We start from the raw sequence: 24,758 nt of genomic DNA, 5'->3' as shown, positions 1-24,758 counted from the left end.
TAATGCCAAATCCTATTAATACAATATTATATGAAAAAGATCTCTTTTTCTCATACAAAATCGAAATGTGCATCTTTGTAAAAACGGTGCTGCTACAATGCACAAAGCATTGTTCATTTCATTGAATTCCTTAATGGAGTCCGCTCATGTCTGCTTTTAGCTAATGATCTCACAACCTGGCAACAACTCTATGAGTGGTCTCTATTGTCTGTCAGGTCCAGCATTTATCAGTTATCAGGACATCCTTCTGAAAAGGAAATACTCTTTCCTATTCAGCGTTAACAAGAGTAGTCTGCCCTGTGGTCCTCCGGCCACAGTGGAAGATACAATACATCTGCTCTCCCAGCAAAAGAGAAACAGACATAAGACCTTTCTTAATATACAACCTTTAACCTGACATATTTAAATAGCCAGTAGACACAAGTGCTCAGACGCCCATTTGTAAAAGTAGTCTCCCAAATACAGAAACCGACCCACATCAATTCTGCGACTGTGAATGGCATTTGGGCATTGGATGCAAATTTCATAGTTTCTTGCCGCTTTACTGTAGACGGGAGATGGCGGATAACTAAATGACGTGCTCATGGATTATTGCCATTTAATTATTCGCTCATCAAGCATTCGGTCAGTTCTGTGATCATCGTTCATATTTTTGCAACGTAAAATTACATAGACAAAAAAAAAATACCTAACGACCACAAAAACAGAGCTCTCAGAAAAGCAATCGTTGTTACCACAGGGACAACAGTATGCAAATCTCTGGCTCACATCAGCATTGCCTCTCAAGTTCTTTGGACAACACACAAACAGCTGTGTTGGATGGCGCTTTACACAATTAAGTTTCCCTGTCTGGACCGTCATAAAAACAGGCTGCAAAGCTGTAAATAGAAGCTGTATGTTTTTGTTTTGTTTTGTTTTGACCAATGTCTCCTCTTTTATTATAAAGACTAAAAGTGCTAAGATTTTGCATATCTCCTGCTTTTGTATTGTACATAATGCATTGACTCAGCATTTAGGCCTCAATACTGTATTTAGAATGTGCAATATTCATCTACTCTTACCCGCCACTGTCTTACAAATAGAGTTAAAAAAAAACAACAACAACACTTGACTCAAATAAATCATAGAGCGATGGCAACAGCCAACTGCTTTTAGACAATAGTTTTACAACAACTATCAGGAAACGTTCATACCTCTTTCCCCATCAAAGCTGTTTTGATAACAATTTTGTGTCTATTGTTACATTTCTCTAATTTCTGTTGAAAAAAACCCAACTGGTATTACTCAAGTAATTCCACTTAATTTGACTGGGTCTTTTGCTGTTTGTTTTTTTTCATGGACACAGGAAGAGCATCTGATATGCATCTTACGTATAATGTCACAACACTACTGTATCTTTTAAAAAACCAATCACAACTATAGACACTGGTAAAGCCCATCAGATTGGCACTGCTTATTTGGTTGAACACAAAAGGTGGAACCCTCAACGAGGTCAAAGAACAAAGGTATCACCAGGGAGCAGGAAGAGATGGTGGTCAGATTATATCCACTGAAGAGACATGCAGGTCAGCTCGGGCCGGGAGAACTGAGGTCATGGAGGAAGTACTGTGAGTTATATCATCACTTGAAGGGCTGGGTGTCTTATCAAAAATGTTCGATTCAAAACCTAGACTTCGAAACCTGAGCAATTCCTTTTTTCAAAGTTAATTTTATTAAATCCATTTCAATAAAAAAAAAAAAAAAAAAAATTGCATTACACATTAGAGTACAAGTCTTTTGTTTTCATGCCGTTTGAAGGAGAGCGTAACCATGGATATTTTCTGTAATTACAATTTACAGATGTACTCTTAACATCTCAGCTGTAGCTAGACGCTCAAACTTACTGATCTTCACCGAGTGCCGGACATGTAAGCTGCCGGTAGATGCTAGCTGGCCAGCTGCACAGAGAAGGTTCAAGTCACTAGTCATTGCAGCCCACACAACTCAGAAAACATGTTAGTGTGGATGTGGACTAGATATCATAATTTGGTACTGAATGACAAGTCATATTTTAACAGTAGACAATATCGAAGCAATTCTATCTGTCTTATGAGAGTATCAAAGATTGATACCCAATCACACATGGACCAAACATATGGTGTATATGTTACTTATAACGCATACAATAATAGGCTTTATAAATAGTGACAATGATGTGTGTAAACTGTAGGTTAAAGTACTAAAATGATTAGTCATTAATTAATTAATTACCTATTCAACAGCAACCTGAATAATAAATTATTGCCATCATTTAAAGCAAAATACCCAAATTATGCTAGCTCCAGTTTCACATTTATGGGGATGTTCTGCTTTTCTGTTTTACATCAATGTAGATTAGATACATCTATGTTGGTAGGACAAAAATAAACAATTTATTTGTTTTGTTGAAAAGTCACCTTACAGTGTGGTAAAGTGTTATCTAAAATCATTCATTGAATAAAAACAACTGGAAGAATTGTTAATATGAAATGATCATTAGTTGCAGCTCTGACATATGGGTCTGAAGATGTTCATTTTTAAAGGATACAATGCCTATGCACCATTTAACGGCAAATGTATCTAGATTGCACTTACAGTAAGAGATCCTTGCTCAGGCTGAGCTCTCCAACCTAAATGCCTATTAGCAATGTGGGTCACACACATACTTAACAGTAAGCTTTGCAGATTTAATTTGTACCTACTGCTGTTAACCTAAATTCCTTTACTATTTTGTGATTGTGTTTGTACGCAGTTTCTGATCAAAGGATGTCTGCTGTAAGACATTTGTTGGAGAGCTGGGAGCAGGACAATACAGCTAAATGGCTTGTCTCCAGCTGTTGTTACACGAGCCTCTTCCACACACAAACTAAAGCATTCAGTCAGGCACTGGAGGGAGGCCTTCATTCCCTCAGCCTGAGGTGTAAAGCATGTGATTGGACGGCAGGGCTGCCAGTCAGAACAGAATCTGTGCGAGACGTGTCCTCAGACGACCTTTTCCACAGAGGCGGTTACGAAGAATAGGCTTTGAGATTGACACAAGCACCATGGAAACCACGACCTAGTCACATTGTAGAACAAAATGAGGCCATAACAAGGTTGACTAATGTCTCATGTCGAATATAAACTTCTCAGTTGAAAAAGAGACGACCAAAAACAGCTAGTGAGCTAAAAGCAGAGCCTAGTATTATTATGAACAGCAGACATGCCAAGCCACTGATGACATGTGAATAATAAGCCGGGGCTGAACTCTTCAAATGTGCTCCACATGGAGTCGTTTATTGAGTGCAGCTGTCTTGTATCAACAAACTTGTCTTTCGTGGAGTGGATGCAGGAGAAAAGCACATATGAATGCATTCAGCTATTTCCACATTTCATTAGCAATGACACATATTTACCAACTGTTGCTTTGTGTCATAAGGTTGTTTCCGGCAGCACGGTATAAATGTCTCTACTGAACAATTCATTCATTTTAATAAATTCACTGCGTGTTAGGGCGTGACAGAGTCAGCAACAGCAGTACAATTGCCAAACTTGTAAGCTTCATCAAAGTTATGCCCTTCTTCTATGTTTGTTTACTATACAAAATCATATCAAATGTAACAGTACAGTAATGATGTGTGAGTACTGTATAATAAGAACTGCCATACTGTACGAAATAAACTGGATGACTTGTGAATAGGAGAGCAGGTGGAGGATTTATTTTTTCTTTCTTTTGTAAATAAGTGTCTGTGCATAGGTTCTGTGTTGTGAGTGCCTAAAGGGATCATTCTGATTGTTTGAAGTGTGGTTGTGCGATGTGCTTATCTATAGTCACTGTATTACTGCTGTAGATGGAGGTCAGCCGATCCCCAGTTTGGAGAAGCATGTAGGTTTACTGGCATGGAAGTTCATCTACTGCTTGGGGCTGTCATGTTCTAGAAACTTTAGTTGATGATCAATTGTCAGAAAAATCATTGTGATGAACAATTTAATTGTCTCTTTTGTTCATTTTATGCCACTGGTATCAAATAAGCCTAATTATGAGTAAACAATACATATACACCCTATAAAGCCGAAGGGAAGAGGAGACATTTTATGGCTGCAGTGCTTGGCCTTGCAACCAAGTCCATAATGTTTATGTCAACAGATGCTATGGCTTTAAACCACAGTAGAAAAAGATGGCGCAATGAGAAGATGTCATTAAAAAAGCACAAGTCAAACCTCAAATGGTGGAAAAAGACATGGAAATTGTGATGGAAATGTGACATTTCTGTTAGTTTCATCCAGCTGCTTTTATATAAATGAATGGAAACGATTCTAACGACTATGGAAAATAATTGCTGTCAGCTGAAATAATTGCTATTAGGGTGGATATGTAATAACTGTGACAGGCCTAGTACTACCGTGGAAGGGGTCAGCAACAAAATACATTTTAGCCACCTAAAATAACGCCCCAGCTAAGAAAACCCATATAAGTTTAAGTATACACAATATTTCAAATATACCGCTTAACCTTGCTGATAGACATCCCCTTCCCGCAAGGAATTGAAGCCATTATATTGCTTCTTTAAAAGCCACTAGACTCCTCTGACAGAAACAGTCATTTTACATCAGAATAGATGGGAGTTGCTGGTCTACCGCTGCCTCAATCGGTTGGTTAGTTAATTCGTTTTATTATGTGACTTTGATGCAAGTTCAAATTTGAACTAAAGTGTTAAAATGCCACCAAAGTCATACAATAACGCAAACCCCACCCACTGCAGTGCATAGCTTAGCTTCTGAGCTCGCAAAGCTGCCTGCTTCTCCAAACTAGAGACGTGTCGACTCTTGTCAGGTAAATACACTGACTATGGAGAAGTATCTCATACAACCCCACTTGAAAAAAGATAAACTATCCCTTTCAAGAATGAATCGGGGCCATTTTGACAAACTCCCAGCCTGAGAGTACTCAGCACCTAATTTAATATGTATACACATTTCATGGGCCCATGGTTATAAACTTTATAGTGTACAGTTGGCAGTGCCTTCTGGTAGATATAACAACATTAAGTGGAGTGAATATTTGTCCTCTGGAGGAGGACTGTAAGTGAACAGATTTTGACAGTGAAAGGCCCATATGGTCAATAGATATTCCAAACAGATGGTGGAAATGTAAACCCAAAATGTAGACTTCAAAGGATAACTGTGCCAAGGTCCAGTGAGCTTAATAAAAGAAGCTAACTAGCATGACATGTCTGATTTGGGTAAAGGGGAAACCAAACCCTCCACAATCAGAGAAGTCCATCTGATTTTTGATGACTCCAGAATGCTAACTAACTCTGTAGTAAAGGGCTGAGACAGTTAGTTGTCTAATGAGCTGCAGCCGACCAAAAAGTTGTGTTCCCTGAGGCAGGCAGTGCCAAAAGAAATTAAGCATGGGCTGGATTATTCCACTTGTATAGATTCCCACTCTCTGCAGTCTTCTTTTATATCTCCCATGCCAAGTCTAAGTTTTTAACTTTGAGAGAAAAGAGGAGGAGAAGGAGGAGGAAATACTTGGAGTGGGGAGGAGTGAAACGTCTCCTCACGTCCTAACTTACACCTCTCCGACGCTCACTGCTGACACATCACTTTCCATCCCGCTCCCTGATACTTACTCCCTCTCCCAGCTCCTCCTCTCTTTATCTCCCTGTCTGTGTCTGACTTTTTCTTTGTCCTTCCTCCCCTCCTCCCTCGCTGTATCTGTTTCACTGTCCTCTATCTCTCTTCACTTTGCAAAATCCTTCTCTCACTATTTTCATCCTTTGCTTTGCTCCACCTCACCTCTCTTTTTCCACCTCAGCAGCAGCTGTGGAGGGGTCAAGTAAGGTAACAGCCCACGTCGCATACAACCTTGATGACATCACACCACTGTATTGGTTGCTGTCATAGTTTGCACAGTTGCAGTTGTTTTTGCAGAGCAAAATCAAAAGGAAAGTCCGATCAGAAACGGAGAAATATTGAATATTGGGAAAATGCGAATGTCAGGAGCATGCATAGAATTTTAAGGGCGTTACACAATCAGTGAGTCATTTTGAGTATAAACACATCATAAGAGAGACAAACAGGGATTTAGTGCTATATTTACATAGAGATGTGAGTGCTGTCCAGAGCCTCACCTGACTAGCACTCTCATGCAAAGTCAAATCTTGACCATCTGCCACCGACTCTCTGCCGGGCAGGCTTGAAGCAAGAACAACGGCATGTCTGATTCGATTACCCCAGACATATAATCCAGTTTCAAGTCTCCGCGATGACCGTGTGTAAATATTATCAAATTATACCGCTAATTTGAATGGGAATAAGTACAATTTCTCCAATGGTCAGGAAAACACCTAGAGGACTGATGACTGGCTTGCAGTCAGGCTTGCTTGTTATTTGGTTTTTCTTTTCCCTCGCCTGCACTGAGTCTGTAAGAGTGTGTTTTGCATTCACACACTCATCCGAATGAGTTAGGCCAAAGCCGCAGGCAACAGGCACAACACGAAAAGCACATTATGAGTATTGCTGATTTTCCCCAAGCTAAATATAACATAAAGGGCTGCTGCTGGAGAGACTTACCTACTACATGTGTTTTTTTTTTCTGATGTCATTCAACTCGGTTACAGTCTATAAACGTAAGGCCTGTTTTTGGTCATTTTAATGATATTTGGGGGAAAATAAATATGCATATGGTCTACTGAAATTAAATAGTAGTTTGCTGCATACATGCAACAGTGTGGTGTAAATGAAAAAAAAAAAAAAAAAAAAAAAAAAGCATCAACTATCAACCAATAAATGATTGGTAAAAGCACTGTATGCTGCCTTTATGGAAAGGCCAAGCTGTCTCCATGTGATTGTTAGAGTGAGCTCTTCAAACTCTGTTCTGTCAGGAAAAAAAAGTACAGTGAAAAATGGGACATTTACTGAAAGCAGTTATTTTAATGTTAACATTTCCCTGTTGGATAACCTGTAAGCTTGTACCACACTTGGCATAATGTTCTCCCCACAAACAACTGCAGTCTGCAGTTGTCAGTTAAGGTAATTTTTTTTTTTAATCTATTTAAGCAATTGTGAGAACCAGTTTTTGTGTAGTTTGAGATCAATCAGTAGTATTAGTTTTAGACACATCATGTAACTCTTCTCCAAGAGATTTTTTTTTTTTTTTTCATTAAATGTTCAGTTTAAGAGATGTTGGCCCAGATAATTCAACGCACTGCAATAACAGAAAACAAGAAGGCAAATGAAGAAAACACCTTCACCACCAAAGACATACAGTTGGTAGCATTTATAGAACATTGCAGATGAAACACATTCACCAATTTAAAAGCACATGACCGCATAAAGAAATGTGTTTCAAATAGAGAACCACTGATGTTGACTACTCATCAATAATGTTCTGAAATTAGCAATCAAAAGAAAATGGCTCCACACCCAGCTTCACCTTTTTGCCAGTTACTTGTTCATTTTTGTGTGCTCAGAAACTCAGGTTATGTGATTTAATTTCACTGTTATGTACAACTTGCAGAATTTAGTTTTCTTGCTTTCTTGCTGGCGTTTTCTGTATTTGCCGTGCTTTTCTTATGCAACATGTGTGCTGTCAAGGAGGTCAGTGTGTTTCTTCATTTGCTTGCTGCTTTACTTATTTACAACATTCATGTATTGTCAAAGTGGTGGTGATGTTTTCTTCATGTGCTTGTGTTGTTTTTTTTGTTTTTTTACCCTGCACTGTTAAGTTCTCACAGCTAACCCAGAAAAAGCCCCATAAAGTCACATTGTGTTTGAACAGTGCCATACCTTCCACTGCTCTTTTGAAGAAGACTTTGCAGCTTCCACACGTCACAACACCGTAGTGACACCCTGATGCCTCGTCTCCACAAACCAGGCACACTTTAGCCGTTGAGGACGGTTGTCTGAGTGGCGAGCTGAAAGGACAAAGACACACAAGAGTTTTCAAACCAAACATAAATTAATTTTCAAAAGTCATCTACAACGCCATGGCCTTCCTAACTGCATTACTGCCTGATACACATTGTGAAACATTCTTGGGTTTTTACAACCCACTGACAGTAGTGGTACAATGTGGCTAACCATAAAGATGTCTGCCAACCAAGCAAGGAGGGCTTTGCACTCTTCTGATTTATAGCTTCACCATGATGACACTGACAGAATTATAGAGGCGATTATTTCAATTCAATAAGCAGAGAGACACAGAGCAGGATGTCAAATTTAAGTAGGATCCAAAACACTTGTTCCTTCCCCGGCATGAAATGTGTGAGGCACTGGAACATTTGTTGAGTGGTGGACTAAAATTACGAAAACCATGGTGGAGCAAAATTCCATCTACTAATACGAGCTCCATAACCAGTTCAGCGTCAAAGATCAAAGGTGTGAATCAGAATTGACAAGTGCTGTGCTGTGAGTAGCATGGCATGTTGTTGTTATTTACGCAGACCCACAACCAACAGGCAAGGCAACAGAACTGATGACAGTCTGCTGCATTTCTGCCTGATCCAAGACATTGTTTACTCTGGCATCATTTACTTCTGTCACCACGGACTGATTCCTACAATTACATGGCCATTAAAGCTCAGGAGGAAGAATATGTTCTTTCTGATTTTCTTGCAAGTGAGACTGTGTGGGTCATGGTGATAGGAGTCAAAGGTCAAAACCAATGTATGATGTCTGTAAATAATCTATTACAAATCGAGGTACTTAAACTTGCAGAGCAGAACTTTTGTCTCCCTCTTCAGCTAATGAGAGTAGTTTATGCTTACGTCGTAGACTCAGCCGTACCCTACTCCTTTGCTACTGATGGGACTATAAAACAGTAAATAAATGAGGGATAAATGCTATAAAAGGCGTCACAACCCAGCGAAATGACTCGTTTCATTATCTGAATCTGACCCATTCAGTTCGACAACATTTGGAAAGTCCAAATGAGATGCAGCATTGAATTATTTTATCCCGATTCAAGTTAGCATAGGGCTAAATTGGAAGTTAGCCGGCTTGGCCAGCGAAGTCTCTGGTGTTCATGCTCTGCCTATAGAACATATTTTTTCACCTGGTCAAAGTGGGAGTGTCGCACTCGACACCAGCTGTAAAAACTCTGTACACTGCGAAATATACATAGAGATTTATGTGGCCGTAGTTTAATCAGAATTGTATAGTCGTGTAATAGTGGCCTGAATCTAATGGACGCTTAAAGAGCTTAAAGAGCCACAATCAAAGCCTTTTACGATTGTGTTTAAAGAACTTGAAAGGACTTGCAGGGGAAATTTCCATCAACGCAGAACTGGTTACCTTCTGGTTTGTGAGCTCAGACCGTTCCACAAAACAGATGGGACCCAAAAAGTTGGTTAACATTTGAAATCAGAAAATAGTAGGAGTTGGTTTGGAAGCAGAAATATTCTAATGGACAAGCAGTAAGGCCCATTTCAGACCAAGGACTCGTGATTATATTATTTGAAATTTCCAACAACTCGCAAATCACCAGTCTACAAAATACTAAAACCTGCCAATTCACACCGAAGCAACCAGATGAAACATTGTAACATCTCCAAAGCAGCGACTCTCTTGTACCTTTATTTTAACTGACTGTAGCAGAATATAATTTGTAGCGTCTTAAAACATGAATGAGGATAGTGATATTGAGTTACTTGCAACAGTTGCATTTTTAGTAGTGATGAAACGGCAAAAACATAAAAAAAAATTAATAAAAAAAAAAAGAAACAAAAGGTTTCTTTGGAGTTGCCCATGGAGGCATCAGAGCAATACCCAAATTTATGCCGTGAACCTGAGACAGGAGATCTCCCCTTTTCGTCAATTGTTTCCATTTATTTTGAAGCAGTTCTTCCCTTTAGAAGAAAAACAAATCAGTATTTTGTACTACAAAAAAATACTGATTTGATGAGGGTTTTAGATTTTAATCTCAGATTTATTTTTATTTCATCAAATATTAACATCTCCAAAGGAACTAGACCGAGAACTAAAACTCGGTGAGGGGGAAACAAAATGAATACAATTCATAGTGAAACCTGACATGCTTTCATCAGTTTGCAAAACAAGCATGCATCTATAGATGAGGGTCTATAACATGTAGATCAATGGTGTGAGTAAAACTGTAATAGCCCCTTTATAAACAATGCTACATAATTGCACTACTTGGTAATGGAATGCAGTATATCAGTTTTCTCATAATAATCAGCAATCATATAATCTAACATTTACTTTTTCAGTGGTATAAAAAGCTTTGTGTATTTAAGGGGAGGTCTACACACGTGGGGAAAATTAGGACAGTGTAATCTTTTATGAAACATTTCCCTTCATGCTCACATGTGCCACACACAAAGAACACAACATGTAGATGGGTACAACGAGAGAACACTTTGTATCAAAACATTAAAAGTGGCCTCAGCTTCCCCTTCTTTTCTGTGCTAATTACCTCTCTTCCATCTCAATCAATAACATGCAAGGTGATTGTCTGGTTAACATTCTCCGTACATCCCTCATCAAACCAGCTGCCAAGCTCTCTCTCTCCTCCTCTCTCTGTCTCTCTCCCTCGCTCTCTCATGCACACACATTTCCTCCAGGGGACTAGCTGGAAAGGGGTACAGCAACAGCACACTCAGATACAATCAGGACCACTGATCTAATTCCCTCTTGTCCATCTACACACACATTCAATTTGTTAGGACGCTTAGAGGAGTCTCTGGTGAGGTGTTTGTCTGACTTGATCTCTCTGGCACCAGGCCCCATAGTTTCAGCTAATGTGAGTGCGACTGTGTCTGTGTGTGCATGCACAAATCCAATCCATGTCACGATGCGTTTTTCAGCCTGTTAATGTACTGAATATTCGTCCATACATTGGCCTTTTCCCACTATCACAAAGCCGTGTTAGGAGGAAGACAACACGAGCCAAGAAAAACCGCCCCGGAAAGTTTTACAGTACGGCCAAGAACAACACGAGCAGCAAATGAGAGGTCCCTCTAAAGTATGCCTCTAATATCGAGTCAGTGGTCAACCCCTTTAATAGTGCCGCACATTAAAACCTTGTCGCTGCGTGCCAGCCTGCCTGCCTGCCTGCCTGCCGGTCCACCAGCAAGGTGACTTCCCCTCCCTCAGAGAAGTATATAGGTCATTCACTCTCTCTGCTTATGAAACCAGAGCAGACAGGCCAGGCTGCAGTGACTGTGCACCACCGACTGCCATTAGCCCACAACTAAACACAAGCGACCAGACATTCTCAGACCAGGCTGTTTCAGCAGAGATGTAAGCCTTCAGTTTGCAGCTTAAGGTATACACAAAACTAATGGTAGACATTTGTTTTAATGATCTTGAAAGAATATAGGAATGAGGTGAAATAAATGTGTGTGGATGGAATTAAAATTGGAATGCTGTGGTGTGTCTTTGACCACTAGGCCACTAGGACACAGCAAATTATTTTTTTCTTTTTTGTTTAGCTTGTCATTTTCACAGTTTAAAATATTCTGAGGTCGCAGTTCATGTCTGTTTCAATGAAAGTTTAAATGATGATGTACCACTGGAAGTGACATCTTGTTAAAGCCAGCTGTTCAAACTGTTAATTCCTGCAACCTAGTATCACTCTTCATCATAGACTGCAAACACAGAGCCAGAAAGCAGAAGAAGCAAATTTAAGAGATAATGTTGAATTAGTACAGATGATGCTACACTGTACAGTAAAGTAACATTTATAAAACTTGTTTAATTTTTGCAAAAATCCCTACCGATGTCTCTAAAAATGATGATTATTACCCAAAACATTCAGCAGTTGCATCTTGGCTACTTCTGTGAACTGGGTCTGTGACTTTTTTTCCCTTCTTGACCCCCATGTCTTCTCTATTTCTGGGTAAACTCTCAGACAAACTCAATGGGACTGACTGCACAGATCAAAGGTCTCATTCTTCGCTCCAGTTGCTTTTTTCTCTTCCTACAGAAACTCCAGGGCAGCGGTTTCATTGTTTTCAGAGTCCTTTCATCTTTAAAGAGAACACACAAAGCTAACAACTTATTTAGTTGCTGTTTATTTCCTATGGGGCTACAGATGAGTATTAATACACAATGCCAATTTCTTCCCACCAGAACGTACAAGCAGAAATTTGTATCCTCCATAAACCCTTGCTACCCCTTTCTCTGCTTGTCAGACCAACAGGCTGCTTAGGGACGATATTAATGAAATCACACAAGCAAAGGAAATGTGTTAGCTTGAAGCCAGACAAAGCCCCCTGTGCCCACTAAAATGTGTGAGGACTAAACCACTGGACAGATGTTCAGGCTCAAATTGACCTTGTGCTTGTCTACAAGTAATTCGGATGTCACACTGGGAGCATTCTTCAAATGGTTCAGATATCCCCACCCTCTCTCAGCTGCAGACAGAATGCTAAATCAATGAGAGCTAAAACAAGAAAGGATAGTTATTTAATCCAAAGAGTTATCAGAATCTGAAAAACTGCCCTTAATATTGACTGCAGCCATTCAAAGCTGCTCTCTCTCTCTCTCTTTTTTTAGGGACTCTTTCTTAGGTGTGAGTGCATCATTTCCATTTACCATAAACAGGTCAATATGGGCCACAAGAAAAGGTCACCAGTCACCTGAGCGAAGCATAACAAGAACAATTAGTTGCCATAGAAACTGAGCGGATAAAGACAACTGGCAAACTAAAGAAAGAAAGGAAGTCCAGGGGGCCGTAGTTATTCTGGCTTTATCATGATAACATCATTATGGGTGAATAATTGGGCGTGAGATGGCTATATGATGGACGACAGCAAGCCTTCACTATTTAGAATGAACTCTCTGACCCACATAAGTACATTAGCATGACAGCGTCAGTAAACAAGCAGCTGAAGCACAGAGAGAGCTCTGTTGTATAAAAAAACAATGTCCTCATCATGCAAGTAACACTGTCTGACACACACACACACACACACACACACACACACACACACACACACACACACACACACACACACACACACACACACACACACACACACACACACACACACACACACACACACACACACACACACGTGTACTGTACTTTGTTTACACTGCTGTAGAGCCAGCCGCCCACTGTAAAAGATAAATTTGTGCGTGTTTGAGTAGACACACTGACTCGTTCATTCTAGAGGCTGTTATCACAGGGATAGTTCAGATTAAGTGCCACAGCCTTCCTGAACCTGCCCTTCATGAGGGAAGCATCCTTGATTGTAAAAAAAAAAAAAAACAACAACAAAAAAACAGCTTCTGCGGTACAGTACCTCTCCACAGTCTGGCCTACAATATTTATGTAATACACACCCTGGCGTGCTGAAAAACCTTGAGCTAGACCAGTTCAAAGAAGATTTATGTAACGCACAACTTAGCATGTTGGAAAGGTAAAGTTAGATTAGCTAGAAAGAGGACAAAAATGGCTTACATAACCATGAGCAGACAGTATAAACATTAGGTTGACACCCACTCACCGCCTCTCAAAGAGAGAGAGAGAGAGAGAGAGGTCTTATGGGTAGTGTTAGAGAGCCACCAGAGATTTATTTTTCCTGGTGAAGGTGACCCTGGCATTGGGCAAGAGTACCTGAGCATACAGAAATATGAGATTTCCTCCATGCAGGGATTGTGTTACACTTATGTTAAGGTTACAGTATAATTTACTCTGACTGCTTCTTTTGATTCAGAAAAAAATAATAACCTTAAGATGTTTTACATAGGTTATGTCAGATGGTGATGTTCCCTATCAGTGTTTATCATCTTTTTTTGATTGATGAATTGATAAAGGCTCAAACTCCTGAGCACGTGTGGCTATTTCTTCCTCAAATTTGCTGTCTGTTGGATTCTGGTATGCCAGCTGTGACTGCGTTCCTTGCTTTAAATTCCAATCTGACGTTTTGTCTCCCCCTCCACCGCTTATGCCCACAAACTTTAAGTGACCTTCCCCGTAGCGGCAAATCACGATTACCTTGTTTTTATAAATCCAGTGTTTTGACTGTAAACAAAGAATTGAGACAAGTCACAGAAGCATACACACTAAGCCCTCTTTTTGGAGTTCATACTGGCTCGGTCTCTGGGCGAATACAGACCACAGTATCACTCTGATCTACACAGTATCCAGTTTGTACTCAACGTGTCTGAAGCTGTACCTGTCTTCAAATCCCATAAACAACTCTAAACATCAACTTCCCAGCCAGTCTGTGCTGAACTTTCACCTTGTCTTGAGTGTGCAATTCCAGCTGAATGGCCCAAGGGTCTTGCAGATACACAAGATTCTTTGAGGGCAGCGGGAGTGTAACTCTTCTGGTTTTAACTAGCCGGAGCTGTTGACCATTATAACTTCACCTAAATCACTCACGGCCGCATAGAGTGAATGAAATTAATCACCTGAGGTATTTTGGCTAAGTGGTGAAGCCCTGAGGCATGAATCTCAGGGAGATGTGGCAGGCTGTTATTATCTGGTGAGGAAGATTATCATGGCTGGAAACTCCCGTAATTCATGCCCGTCAAGGACAGAGAGGGACTGATCACATCCATACAGTATAAAATTAAGCATGGGATGCCACTGCGTGCCCGAAGCTTCGTTCATGGTTTCTCTGCAGCATAATATACTTAAGCTCTATGTGAGAACTAATGTGCTTGAAGTGAATGCTGTTGTGCATGTTTTCTATACTTTTCAAACTGCACACAGAAACTTAAACTTTAATGGAGCATTATTTGAATTCTGCATTTTGCATAATGCCATAACAGGAATAATACACAGTTTCTATACAGTTTACGGGGTCAACACACCCACTCATTCATTTAGACCATATGCAGTCCACAGAGTTCACAGACTAACACAAAGCCGCACCAGGTCAAAGATTTCCAATAGTGCAAGGAACTCCATTTAGATGGGTCGTTCATCTGAGTTTTAGAAATAATGTTGATGTAAAAGGCTGGGCAGAAGTTTCCCACATTAGCCTGCTTATCCTAAAAACGTTCTGCACTTTCAGAGGCAGTTAAAATGGACAAAACATTCAAATACCTGTAAAATATAATGTAATGCAACCTGCAACTACATTACATGCACTGCAATACAACAACAGCTTATGTTCATTTTTGCAGGTCTGTAGCAGCTTTGACAAACCTCCTCATCAAGTCCTGCACCACTGGTTTGATTGACTGTGACAAAAGTGTTTTTACTGCCTTGAAGAACTTAAGTTCCTCATGTTCTCCTCACACTGATCTGTTACTGGTCACCTAAGTTTCTGTTTTTAGCACCAAGTATTTGAGATTCTTTGGACTGGAAACAGAAATGACCATAAAACAGCTGTGAACACAATCCAGCTGACATGTAGAAAAATACATTATTGGGCATCAGGTTTGATTTCCAGACATGGGAAATCGAGAAACAATGCAAACAAGAGGCTGGTGATAAACACAAAATGTTCAACACGCAAAGGAACATGAAAGACAAGCTAGTGACTTAAATCTACGTGATAACAACAAAAATAAGCACAGTCGTTAGCTTAAATCTAACTAAATACACAAGAGGGAACCTGTTTTCACCACCTTTGTGAAACATGGCTCAAAATGGACTCTAATCTAACTTACTGCCACGAAGGAAAACACAAATGGACCACTTCAAAGCGACGCAAAACTGGTTTTGTTACAGCACTAAATCCTTTGATTTCAGTGGCATGGATGAACTCTAGACCTGACCTCCCCCAGTGTTCATGTTTCAGCTCTATTTACTGCTTACTTTGCTCTTTCCCACCACCTCCATCAAATACCTGGCTCCTTACAAATATGTCTATGGCCCAATTTGAGTCCTGTTGCCTGTACAGGAAGTGACCTCTATACTCAGCTTAGAGGCCCTAGGACAAATGAGAAAAACAAATCCCTAGACAGGGAGATTATCTTTAAGGGATCAGCCATGACCTGAGCCACCTCCATGCCACAGACTCCTTACCTCTGTTCTCCACTTTCTAGCAATAGTTAGCACACCCGTCAGTGTAAACAGGAACATTCTTGTGTCCAAAAAGGGTCTAGTCAATAAGAATAAAGTATACAATAAGCTAAAGGCTGACATTTAAATTCTAAAACCTACATAAGCTTGTGAGTCCAGAGAAATAAAACGTGCCAAAAAATATTTTATTCAAAAGATGCCCTTTTCCTTTCCCCTGTAATTCAAAAAGGCCTCACTTTGAATGTAGGTTAATGTACACTGGCGCTAGCACATGTTGCCATTAGCTGTCACATGTGATCATCCTCAACACCCACCAGTCATTTACAATTCTGCAAGGGCAAACGTGGAGGAAGAGCAGGCCGCGTGTACAAGGGGAAGTGCTGAACACACAAACCAATAGTATATTAAGACGTATACTGAGGGCTAAAGTTGGCTATGAGGCTGTCAAGTGTATCTGCCTGTGATGTTTATTGTATGTATAGTTAATAGTCAAGTGGTTCACTAATGTCACAGGGTATGAAACCACAACCTCAAGAAGTTGGCTGTGCACAGGAGCCAAAACCAAAACTCTGGTTGGCTGAGATCCAGGTGGTCAGCACCACAGCACACATTCTGCATGTTAGCTTAAGAACTGCTGAGAGCTGCTCTCCAGTCAGCCTCTCTACAGTATGTGACAGGTTCAACAACAGAAAAGCAGTCTTATACCCAGATAGAAGTCTTGCTCAGACTCAGCCATTGAGTCAAAGTGCTGCAGACAGCAACTATCAGGAGCCAAACAGGTGATGAACAAAAATGTGCAGATGAAACATCAACAATGCAACAACAGGAAAATGTATTTTTAAAGGCTGTTTTATTGTTTTAAATTGAGTATGTGCACAAAAACCTACCTACACTTGGTTGTTTCAGTGCTTGTACCGTGTACAATGATAATAACAATAAAAGTGAGTCCAAATCTGAAAAGAAAAGTCCTACTAGCAGTTGAAAATGGAGACCGGTTGAAGAAATTTCCATATCTTATTGTTTTTTAATTCTATTTTTTGAGCTGGTTTAATTTTGGGAGGCTGATGGTCAGCAACTTCTAAGCAAATACAATAAATAGTCCAAACCGATTATGACGCCTGTTTGTCCATCAGCACTGCGACTGCTCATTGTAAACTCTATTTTCCTAAAAGGTCAACTGCAAAATGGTGACCTCACAAGTACAAAAGGTTCCTTACATGTGGTACAAAACGAAAAGAAAAAAAAAAAGGGTTGGAGGGCAAAGACATGATGACGTGCACACACATACACAAACACAATATTGGTGTTCATCTGCAAAGGATTACAGGCCCAGATGGCCACTGGATGAACAATACAACACCTGCTGAGGGACATAGTGCAATTAGGTTCTCACAAAAACACTACTGCAAAAAGGAAAACCTCACCCTACACAATGAAACATCAAAGGCATACATACATATGTACTGCCTAATCTATTTAAACTCTTGGGCAACAATATAATCCAACGCTTTAATATATACTACATCTTCAGTCAAGGTCTGTCCTCACACATGCAAATATTGTTATTGAATTGCTTTCACAACAGAAACCTTAAATCATAAATGTGCAATCCTTAAGATTCCTGAAAATGTATCCTTGTCCACCGATGTTCAGTGAAAACAAATACCTTTTGCAAGTGCTGCTTGTGTGTGAATGGCTTGTCTGTGACTCCAAAATGTCTACCTCCTGCCTCTCCATCACAAGGTATGCACCAGGCTTTGGCTATCCCCACATAATGCTCAGACTTCCCTCTATTTTATGTGTGGCACAAAGAGAAATGTGTTGGATATGAGGAGGAGAGGGGGCGTCAAGGAGTGAGACAGCGACAGAAAAATTAAGACAGAGAGACACTTTTTACCGACTGTTGTCAGCTCTCATCATCACTGTACTTACACACTATATAACACACATGGTAACCCAATTTCCTGTTCAAAAGGAAAGGTTAAAAATAACATCAGTCATTGTAACCTTGGCTCAGGTGAGAGTTACCTCACAGGTGTAGCTGACTATTGATCTATATTTAATAAGGTGAAAGATTTGCAGTGGTGCATGTGGCTGCCCTTTCGGAGCAGGCATCCATGTCACCTTTTCCAGCCAGCCACTTCCTGGGATGCCAACAATGGTGAGGCACACTGAATTTAGAAATAATTTAAATGTATTATTAAATCCACAAATACTGACAGGTAGACTCTGACAGGCTTTGATAACATTGATAAACGACAATTAAATTGACCATTTTGAGCCTGAAATGGTTTAAAACAGTCCATATTATAAGTAAAAAAAAAAAAGTCATTATCAGAGGTTTACTTTTGGCATAATATGCTTAAAAATAATCTCATTTTTTTAATGAAGATATTTTTCTGCTATGAGAAATACAAATGTAACCACATGGATCAGATAAACCTTACATAATTCAGCAGAACCCCAGCATAAACACGTTGGCTTGTTTACTTTTCACATACAAAATAATTGTAATTTTAATTCCTTCTGGGTTTGTAATCGTTGTTCAGACAAAGTAAGGTAGTGGTAAATTACCTCTTGGTCTCTGTAATTGGTGTTTGTCATGATTTTTTGCATATTTGATGACTTCATCGTTTAAATAATTGAATGATGATTACTTACAGGCCGTATTTATTTCATCATCTATCCAATAGGATACTATTGAGATTTCATTCATTAAAATTAATATATATTCTTGAGTTAATCTAAACAGTTTGTCAATATATGGATTATGATGGACAGAAAAATAAGTGACATTGAATCATTTAAGATGTACACAAATGCCAAACATGATATATTCCTGGCTTCTCATTTTCTTTCTTTGTGATGTGTGATTTTAGACATCTGGTAAAAAAAAAAAAACGAGATTAAAGACGTCACACAAAAACTGATTGTGAAAAACACTTTCTACACTTTCTGACATTTTATAAACCAAAAGATCAATAAGAAACTGATGATAATTGTTAATAACTCTTTGTTGCAGCCCCATAATTGATTTCAGTTGACCTATTTGCACATGTTCTCATAGACGTGGCTTTGCATTTGCCACATTTACAGTATGTCACTGTATTATCCATCACTGAAATGAAAATCATCTGACTGAACTGTCCTTGCCAATGTCTTCAGGCTAGCAGTCACATGCTATATGATGAATATATTCATCAACATACCGTTAGAGGCACATGCACACACATACTGTATGTACCAGCTCCCACCATGTTGTAATTCCCTTCACGCTGCAGTTTTAAATAAATCATAACATCTGGCTTTGCCACTAAGATGCCCCGCTCAAATAAAACATTCGCCCAACCAAATACTCCTGGGGCTCGGAATATCTCCCACATTTTACATCTGAGGAAATACTGTTGATTCAGAGGTTTCTCTCCTTTCTCTCGCTCCCTGCTGCTCCTGTGTATACACTACATCTCATTGTTTGAGGTGTATGAAACCGAAGATTAGGGTAAATACATGACATCTTGGGCTCATTGCATAAATATTTAAGAAATGGGAGACAGGTTTCAGGTGGAGAAGGGAGGGGAAATATCTCATGTATGTACAGTAGCTTATTTGAAAGCTGTGTGTTGGTTTTGTTATTATTAAAAGATAAAATGAGATTAAAAATAAAGAAATGGAGTTATAGAGATGGATTTCTTTCTTACAGGAGCCTACTCGTGGTCCAACCTGAGTGGATTCTTCAAAATATTTGAATTACTTTTTTGTGAGCTGCAGTTTAGTCTCAAGTGACATAGTGAGCTCTTAAACAGGAGGCCGTGGGGATTTACACAGTGAACAAAGCATTCCCTATTGAAACACTGCTTTGTGCAGCAGAAAAGCAGCTTGTAGCTCTACGTTTTCTATCTATGCACTGTTCTGCTTCATGTTGCGAAACCCGTCAGCACTAATGAGTGGCTTTATAAGAGGAAATAGAGCGTAATTGCTTTTTCTGAGTGATACAAAGACACAGTTGGAATCAGGAAAGACATCTGTCAATTTCTCATCAAGCATATACCTTGTGCAGTATACCTGACTGGCACACTACATCCAGATTTCTGACACCCTGTGCTGTGGTGGACGTTGACGGCCTCTCTGTGCCACTGACTTCTCTTTATGTACTCTGCCCCCAGGATCTGTCTGTCTGCAGCGGCTTTATATGAAAAAGCCTGTCATAACAGCCATGTTAGAGGGTGAGGCATGCCCATTTCACTGGGATCCCTGGCCAAAGCACACAAACTCTGGTTACTGTAAATTCAGAAGAGGTGCCATGCTGAGCTGAACAGACCTGTCAACACCAAATACCCTTGGGAAACAGAGGTCATGATTTCCATTTAACACCTACTGTTCCAGATGTTATGCTTTATATCTTTGCTCATGTAAAGTTTATCTAAACAGGCATACATTTCTGTGTTTTATGAACTAAAATAATACAGCTGTATAGTTACAAAAAGGCACAAACCTGAAGGCCTGTAGATATATCACCTTGTGAGGTTCAAGATTGAGACTTCTCTACTGTTCTGCATAAATCAGCATCAGCTTGCAACATTGCTACAAAAGAAAAATGGATTCATATGCTGTGTTTATTTTTTGGGGGGTGTTTTATTTGCATCATTGTGTCTCCGTAGTTACTAACTTTGGGTCATCCTCAGTAGAAGCCAAAAGATCTCCTGCTCATAAAATGACAAATAGGTATTCTTTACAAAATTTAACAGGTTTGATATTTCCTCACATCATTTGAGGTCCCCCTCCTGGCATTTATTAAACCCTTAAAAACTCATCCCTGGTAATAACATATTTATATGTTTTTTCCTTTAAAAAAAAAAAAAATCCACTGATTTCTTCAAATGGCTTAAGTGTAACTCCGCATCTTTGCCTTCAAGACTGGCAGCTCGATGATATCAAAAGTCTCACCCGGTTGACAAGACTGGTTCCTTAAGTTTGTCACGTATGAGACCCTTGTTGTCTCTGTCCGTGTTGTTGAGACTGACTGTCGCTGCAATTCCAGAGTGGAAATGCTTACCCACGGTGTTGACTGCTTATTTAGTGCATTAAATGTCTTCTAGCATATTAAAGTAATGAGTAACAACTTGCTTTTCACTGGAGGGTCTGTAAGAGGCTCCTCCTTTAACCTTATCCACTGATTTGATTCAAACTTTGTCTCCTGCCACCTTTTCTGCTGCTGAAAGGTGCCTACCCCAGCTGCTGCTCTTTCACAGTGCCTCCGCAAACACTTCTACTTCCTCAGCTGTTTTGTCAAGAGTCTCTCTCTACTCCTTCATGTCTCTCCACTTTTCTGAAAAACACAATGCGTGCATTATCCCTGTAATCTTTGCCTCCTGCTGAGCAACTTTTTTCAAATTTATGTGGATTAAAAACATTTGTTGCAGAAGGCAAAGTGTGCCATTGTGGAGCCAAACATCCACATTAGCCTCGCGGAAGACTTACATCTTCTATTGTAAACCACAAGCATTTAAAAAAATCCATACATGTTTAGTGGAAGCGTCTTTGTAAACTCATCGCACCCCGAAGCCCTTTTGTGTCTGAGTTGAACGTACAAAGGACTATTTGAAAACGTGTTTCTGTTGTCATAGCATCATGCTATTAACAAGGAGCAAATGCTGCAAGCTGCGTAAATGAATCTGTCTGAGCTTCTCGCCCTCGGCCATCAATCAGAAGTAATACACTCAATGCTGATTTAATAAGGTTAGAACGGCTGCTGTGATGCAGTACGATGAGGCTATACGCCATTCACTGAAGCTACTTGTTCATTTAGTCTTCTTTCCTTACCTGCATCTGAAACCTGACAAGGCAGAAGAGGGAGAAAGTAGTTAAAGAGTTCAGCTTATGAAGCTGTTCCAACAGTCTTGCACCCTGGCGAGCCATTCTAGTTACGCTAAATCTATCCATAGAGACAACGGTGGACTAACAATAAACTTTTTCAGGTCTGTCTGTGCACCATTAGCATGTATTTCCTTGCTCTTTGGCCATGGTAACAAGCGATTCAATTTCCCCATTCCTGGTACACTGAAATCAATTGGGGCAGTTAGGCACAGCAGAGTGTGAATGATGCAGACTAATTCTCTTGGAGAGGGAGGTTAATGTGCAGTGCACAAGGTCAGTGCATTTATAAAGGTAACTTTGGCTTTGCCTGCGACTTTCTCTTCTGTTTTTTTTCCCCTCTGTCTTTTTCTTTCTCTCACATGAACACACACACAGCCGCGGAGTCCCTGAGTGGTTTCTTTCCCCTTCACTCGTTCACTCTCCCTTTGCCTTTTTCTCTTTCTCTCTCTCATATAGGTTGTCTCCCGCAGTCTCTCCGGCTCCCAGAGTTTTCCATCTTTTCTGCCTTTTAGTCCCCTATCCCTTCCCTTATTTCCTCCCTCCTCTCTTTCTGCATGCGAAGGAAGTGTCTCTCTACACATCACAGAGGCTCAGAGAAAGCTGTGCTGCAATAATTGGATTATTGAGCTATCTGCAAACAAACACAGAACACAGGATCAATGTGAAACGCTTACATCATTTGAGGTGGTCAAAAGAAATCAAAGTAGGAGCAGTTAATAAAGCCGTAAAACAACTTGCTGTTTTGGATTAGTGTGTTTAAGGGTAAATTGTGGTGATATGTCGATAATTGCTCATCAGACATCAAAGGAATCTGTCCTCCACGCAGACACTCCCTGTCCGGCCCGTCTGGTGGATTGGGATGAATGTATGTTGCAAGGCTTAAACTGAGTCCTGCAGTGAACAACACAGTCTGTCAGTGGCCGGTGAGATAGCTGTGGCTCTCTATTGAGTATTAATGTCCAGATGGACAATTGTGTATTAATCTGCTGCACTCCTGTTTACAGCCAGGTTGTGCTATAAACTGGCTAACTATTACAGCAGCCTCATTGCAAGGCAGCATAAACTGAATGTGTAGAAACTGAAAACAAAAGAGTAAGTTCCAGTCAGTGATAGTGATAAATATTATTTTTCTGTCATTTATTAGTGCAGTTTTGACCAAGAATTATCATAAGAATTATCATTATCATTATTGATCCATTTATCATAACAAAAGAGGAACACAACTGCAGACAGTTTTGAGGCAGGAGTTGAAGGTACAAATCTTTTGAATTTGAATCTTTTGGATATACTGTTGTATGTTAAACTTACAGTCCCTGGCCACGCCAGCTCAGAAAGCTTTTTCCCCACAACAACCCAGCAAGTAACAAAGCTACAAATCCTCACATTTCATAAACTGGAGGCAGAAAAATTTGAGCATTTTTGGTTGAAAAGTAATTCAAAGGATTAAATATAATCCTATAAAAAAAAAGTATTTTTTTTCCCCCTGTCAGTTATTTATTTCATTAATAGATTAATAGTTCCAGCTCAAATTTTTTGCATTTTCTTAACTCACAAGGTGATACATGGCTCATGCACAAGTTAGAGGAAAGTAATAATTGGAGGTTAAAACATATACTGTATATATTATTATAATGTCTGATGTAGAAGTTTAAAAGCCCAAAAAACAAAGCATTTTTCCCCCTGAGACCGTCTGAAACAACAACAAATCATGCAGTAAATAGCTTATTCAGGACTTTGTGCGCCCACACAGTGTATACATCTCCACTATAAAATCAAAAATTACTTGTGAATTCAGAATATGTGCAGAGTTATACCAAGAGCTTTTTCTAGGTCAAGTGAATAAACATTGCCAGTCTTGCATACTTCCTTAAGCAGCAGACAACGGTGGGGAAAAAAGAATGACTTCCTCCAAAGTTTGCCAAAGGAACCTGTTTAAGTAACCCTGAACTTCTGGTGTGGAACGTAAAAGCAGAGCTCCTGCCCGCCTGTCAGGTTGCAGTGAGGAGGGTGTCGATAAAAATGTTACATCGGAATTGACATGCTGGCAGTCTTTCGAACAAAAGCCCCGCACTGTCATTTTGCTTTACTGTCTCTCGGAGCAGGCAGTCACTGAGACCCTCTCGCTGGTTTACCCCCCCCCCCCCACCCCAACCTATAACATCCTCGGGATTAAAGAGCTTAAATGTCAGTCTCATGATATCAGTGCCACTCAGATTAAGCGCCTTAAATACGATGTAAATGTATAAATGTGGGCCAATGAGTGGGCACCATTCAATCCAATTAGCTGTAATGAAGGCGGACTCAAGGAATCTCAAAAGCAATAATTTCTAATAATTTTCTGTGGCTTATTGACTAATAGACTCCAGATAGACAGCTGAAAATATTCGCCCTTCATATAGAATTTTTTTTCAGTTTATTCTTAAGCATGTGGGCATCTTTTTGAACACTTTGAGCAACACCAGGAACTCAGACTGAAAGCAGCACTGCGTTAAAACAAAGCAGGAGGATATGCTGCTGGGCGTGTTTTGGTTCAGGTGCTGGTTTATGAGATGCCAAAGGACTGTGATGTAGGTGATTGAGGAAGGATTTCAAAAGTTACCGTAGAAACAATCTTTTTTCATCTACATCTGGAATCTGTGCTTGCACATATTTAATTTACAAAGTGTGGTTAGTTTTGCAGTCCCTGTCAATCGCAGGTGTTATAGATTTATGTCAGCATAAAAGTACGACTATGCCTTCAAATATTCAGTAAAAACTAAACAAAAGTGATCTCTCAGTTCTTTAGTTTGTAAACAACAGTATCATAAAGTGAGATTTAGATTCCGTACACAGAGCTGAGGGGAGATTTGGAGGTGCAGCGGTGCAGGAGAGCTGCCGCTCTGCCACGACGACTACATGATCACTTGCCGAGCTTCTAATTACTTCCCCACTA

The 24,758-nt window shown here is 39.9% G+C and overlaps 1 protein-coding gene across 1 annotated transcript in view; it reads right to left on the bottom strand.

The window, feature by feature from the left end:
• nr3c2 (nuclear receptor subfamily 3, group C, member 2) overlaps positions 1-24,758 on the bottom strand; it is a 79,828-nt gene that overhangs the window by 29,348 nt on the left and 25,722 nt on the right. The window contains exon 3 of the mRNA XM_069689269.1: positions 7,792-7,919. Within this exon, the coding sequence (XP_069545370.1) occupies positions 7,792-7,919 (128 nt within the window). The remainder of the gene's footprint in view (positions 1-7,791; positions 7,920-24,758) is intronic.

This window comes from Brachyistius frenatus, unplaced genomic scaffold (assembly GCF_029030835.1).
Source record: "Brachyistius frenatus isolate BFR_SWC_R1_liver_20210118 unplaced genomic scaffold, ASM2903083v1 Contig_7, whole genome shotgun sequence".
Classification (NCBI taxonomy): domain Eukaryota; kingdom Metazoa; phylum Chordata; class Actinopteri; family Embiotocidae; genus Brachyistius; species Brachyistius frenatus.
The sequence above is the reverse complement of the archived record's forward strand: the minus strand, read 5'-3'. Positions and strand labels throughout refer to the sequence as shown.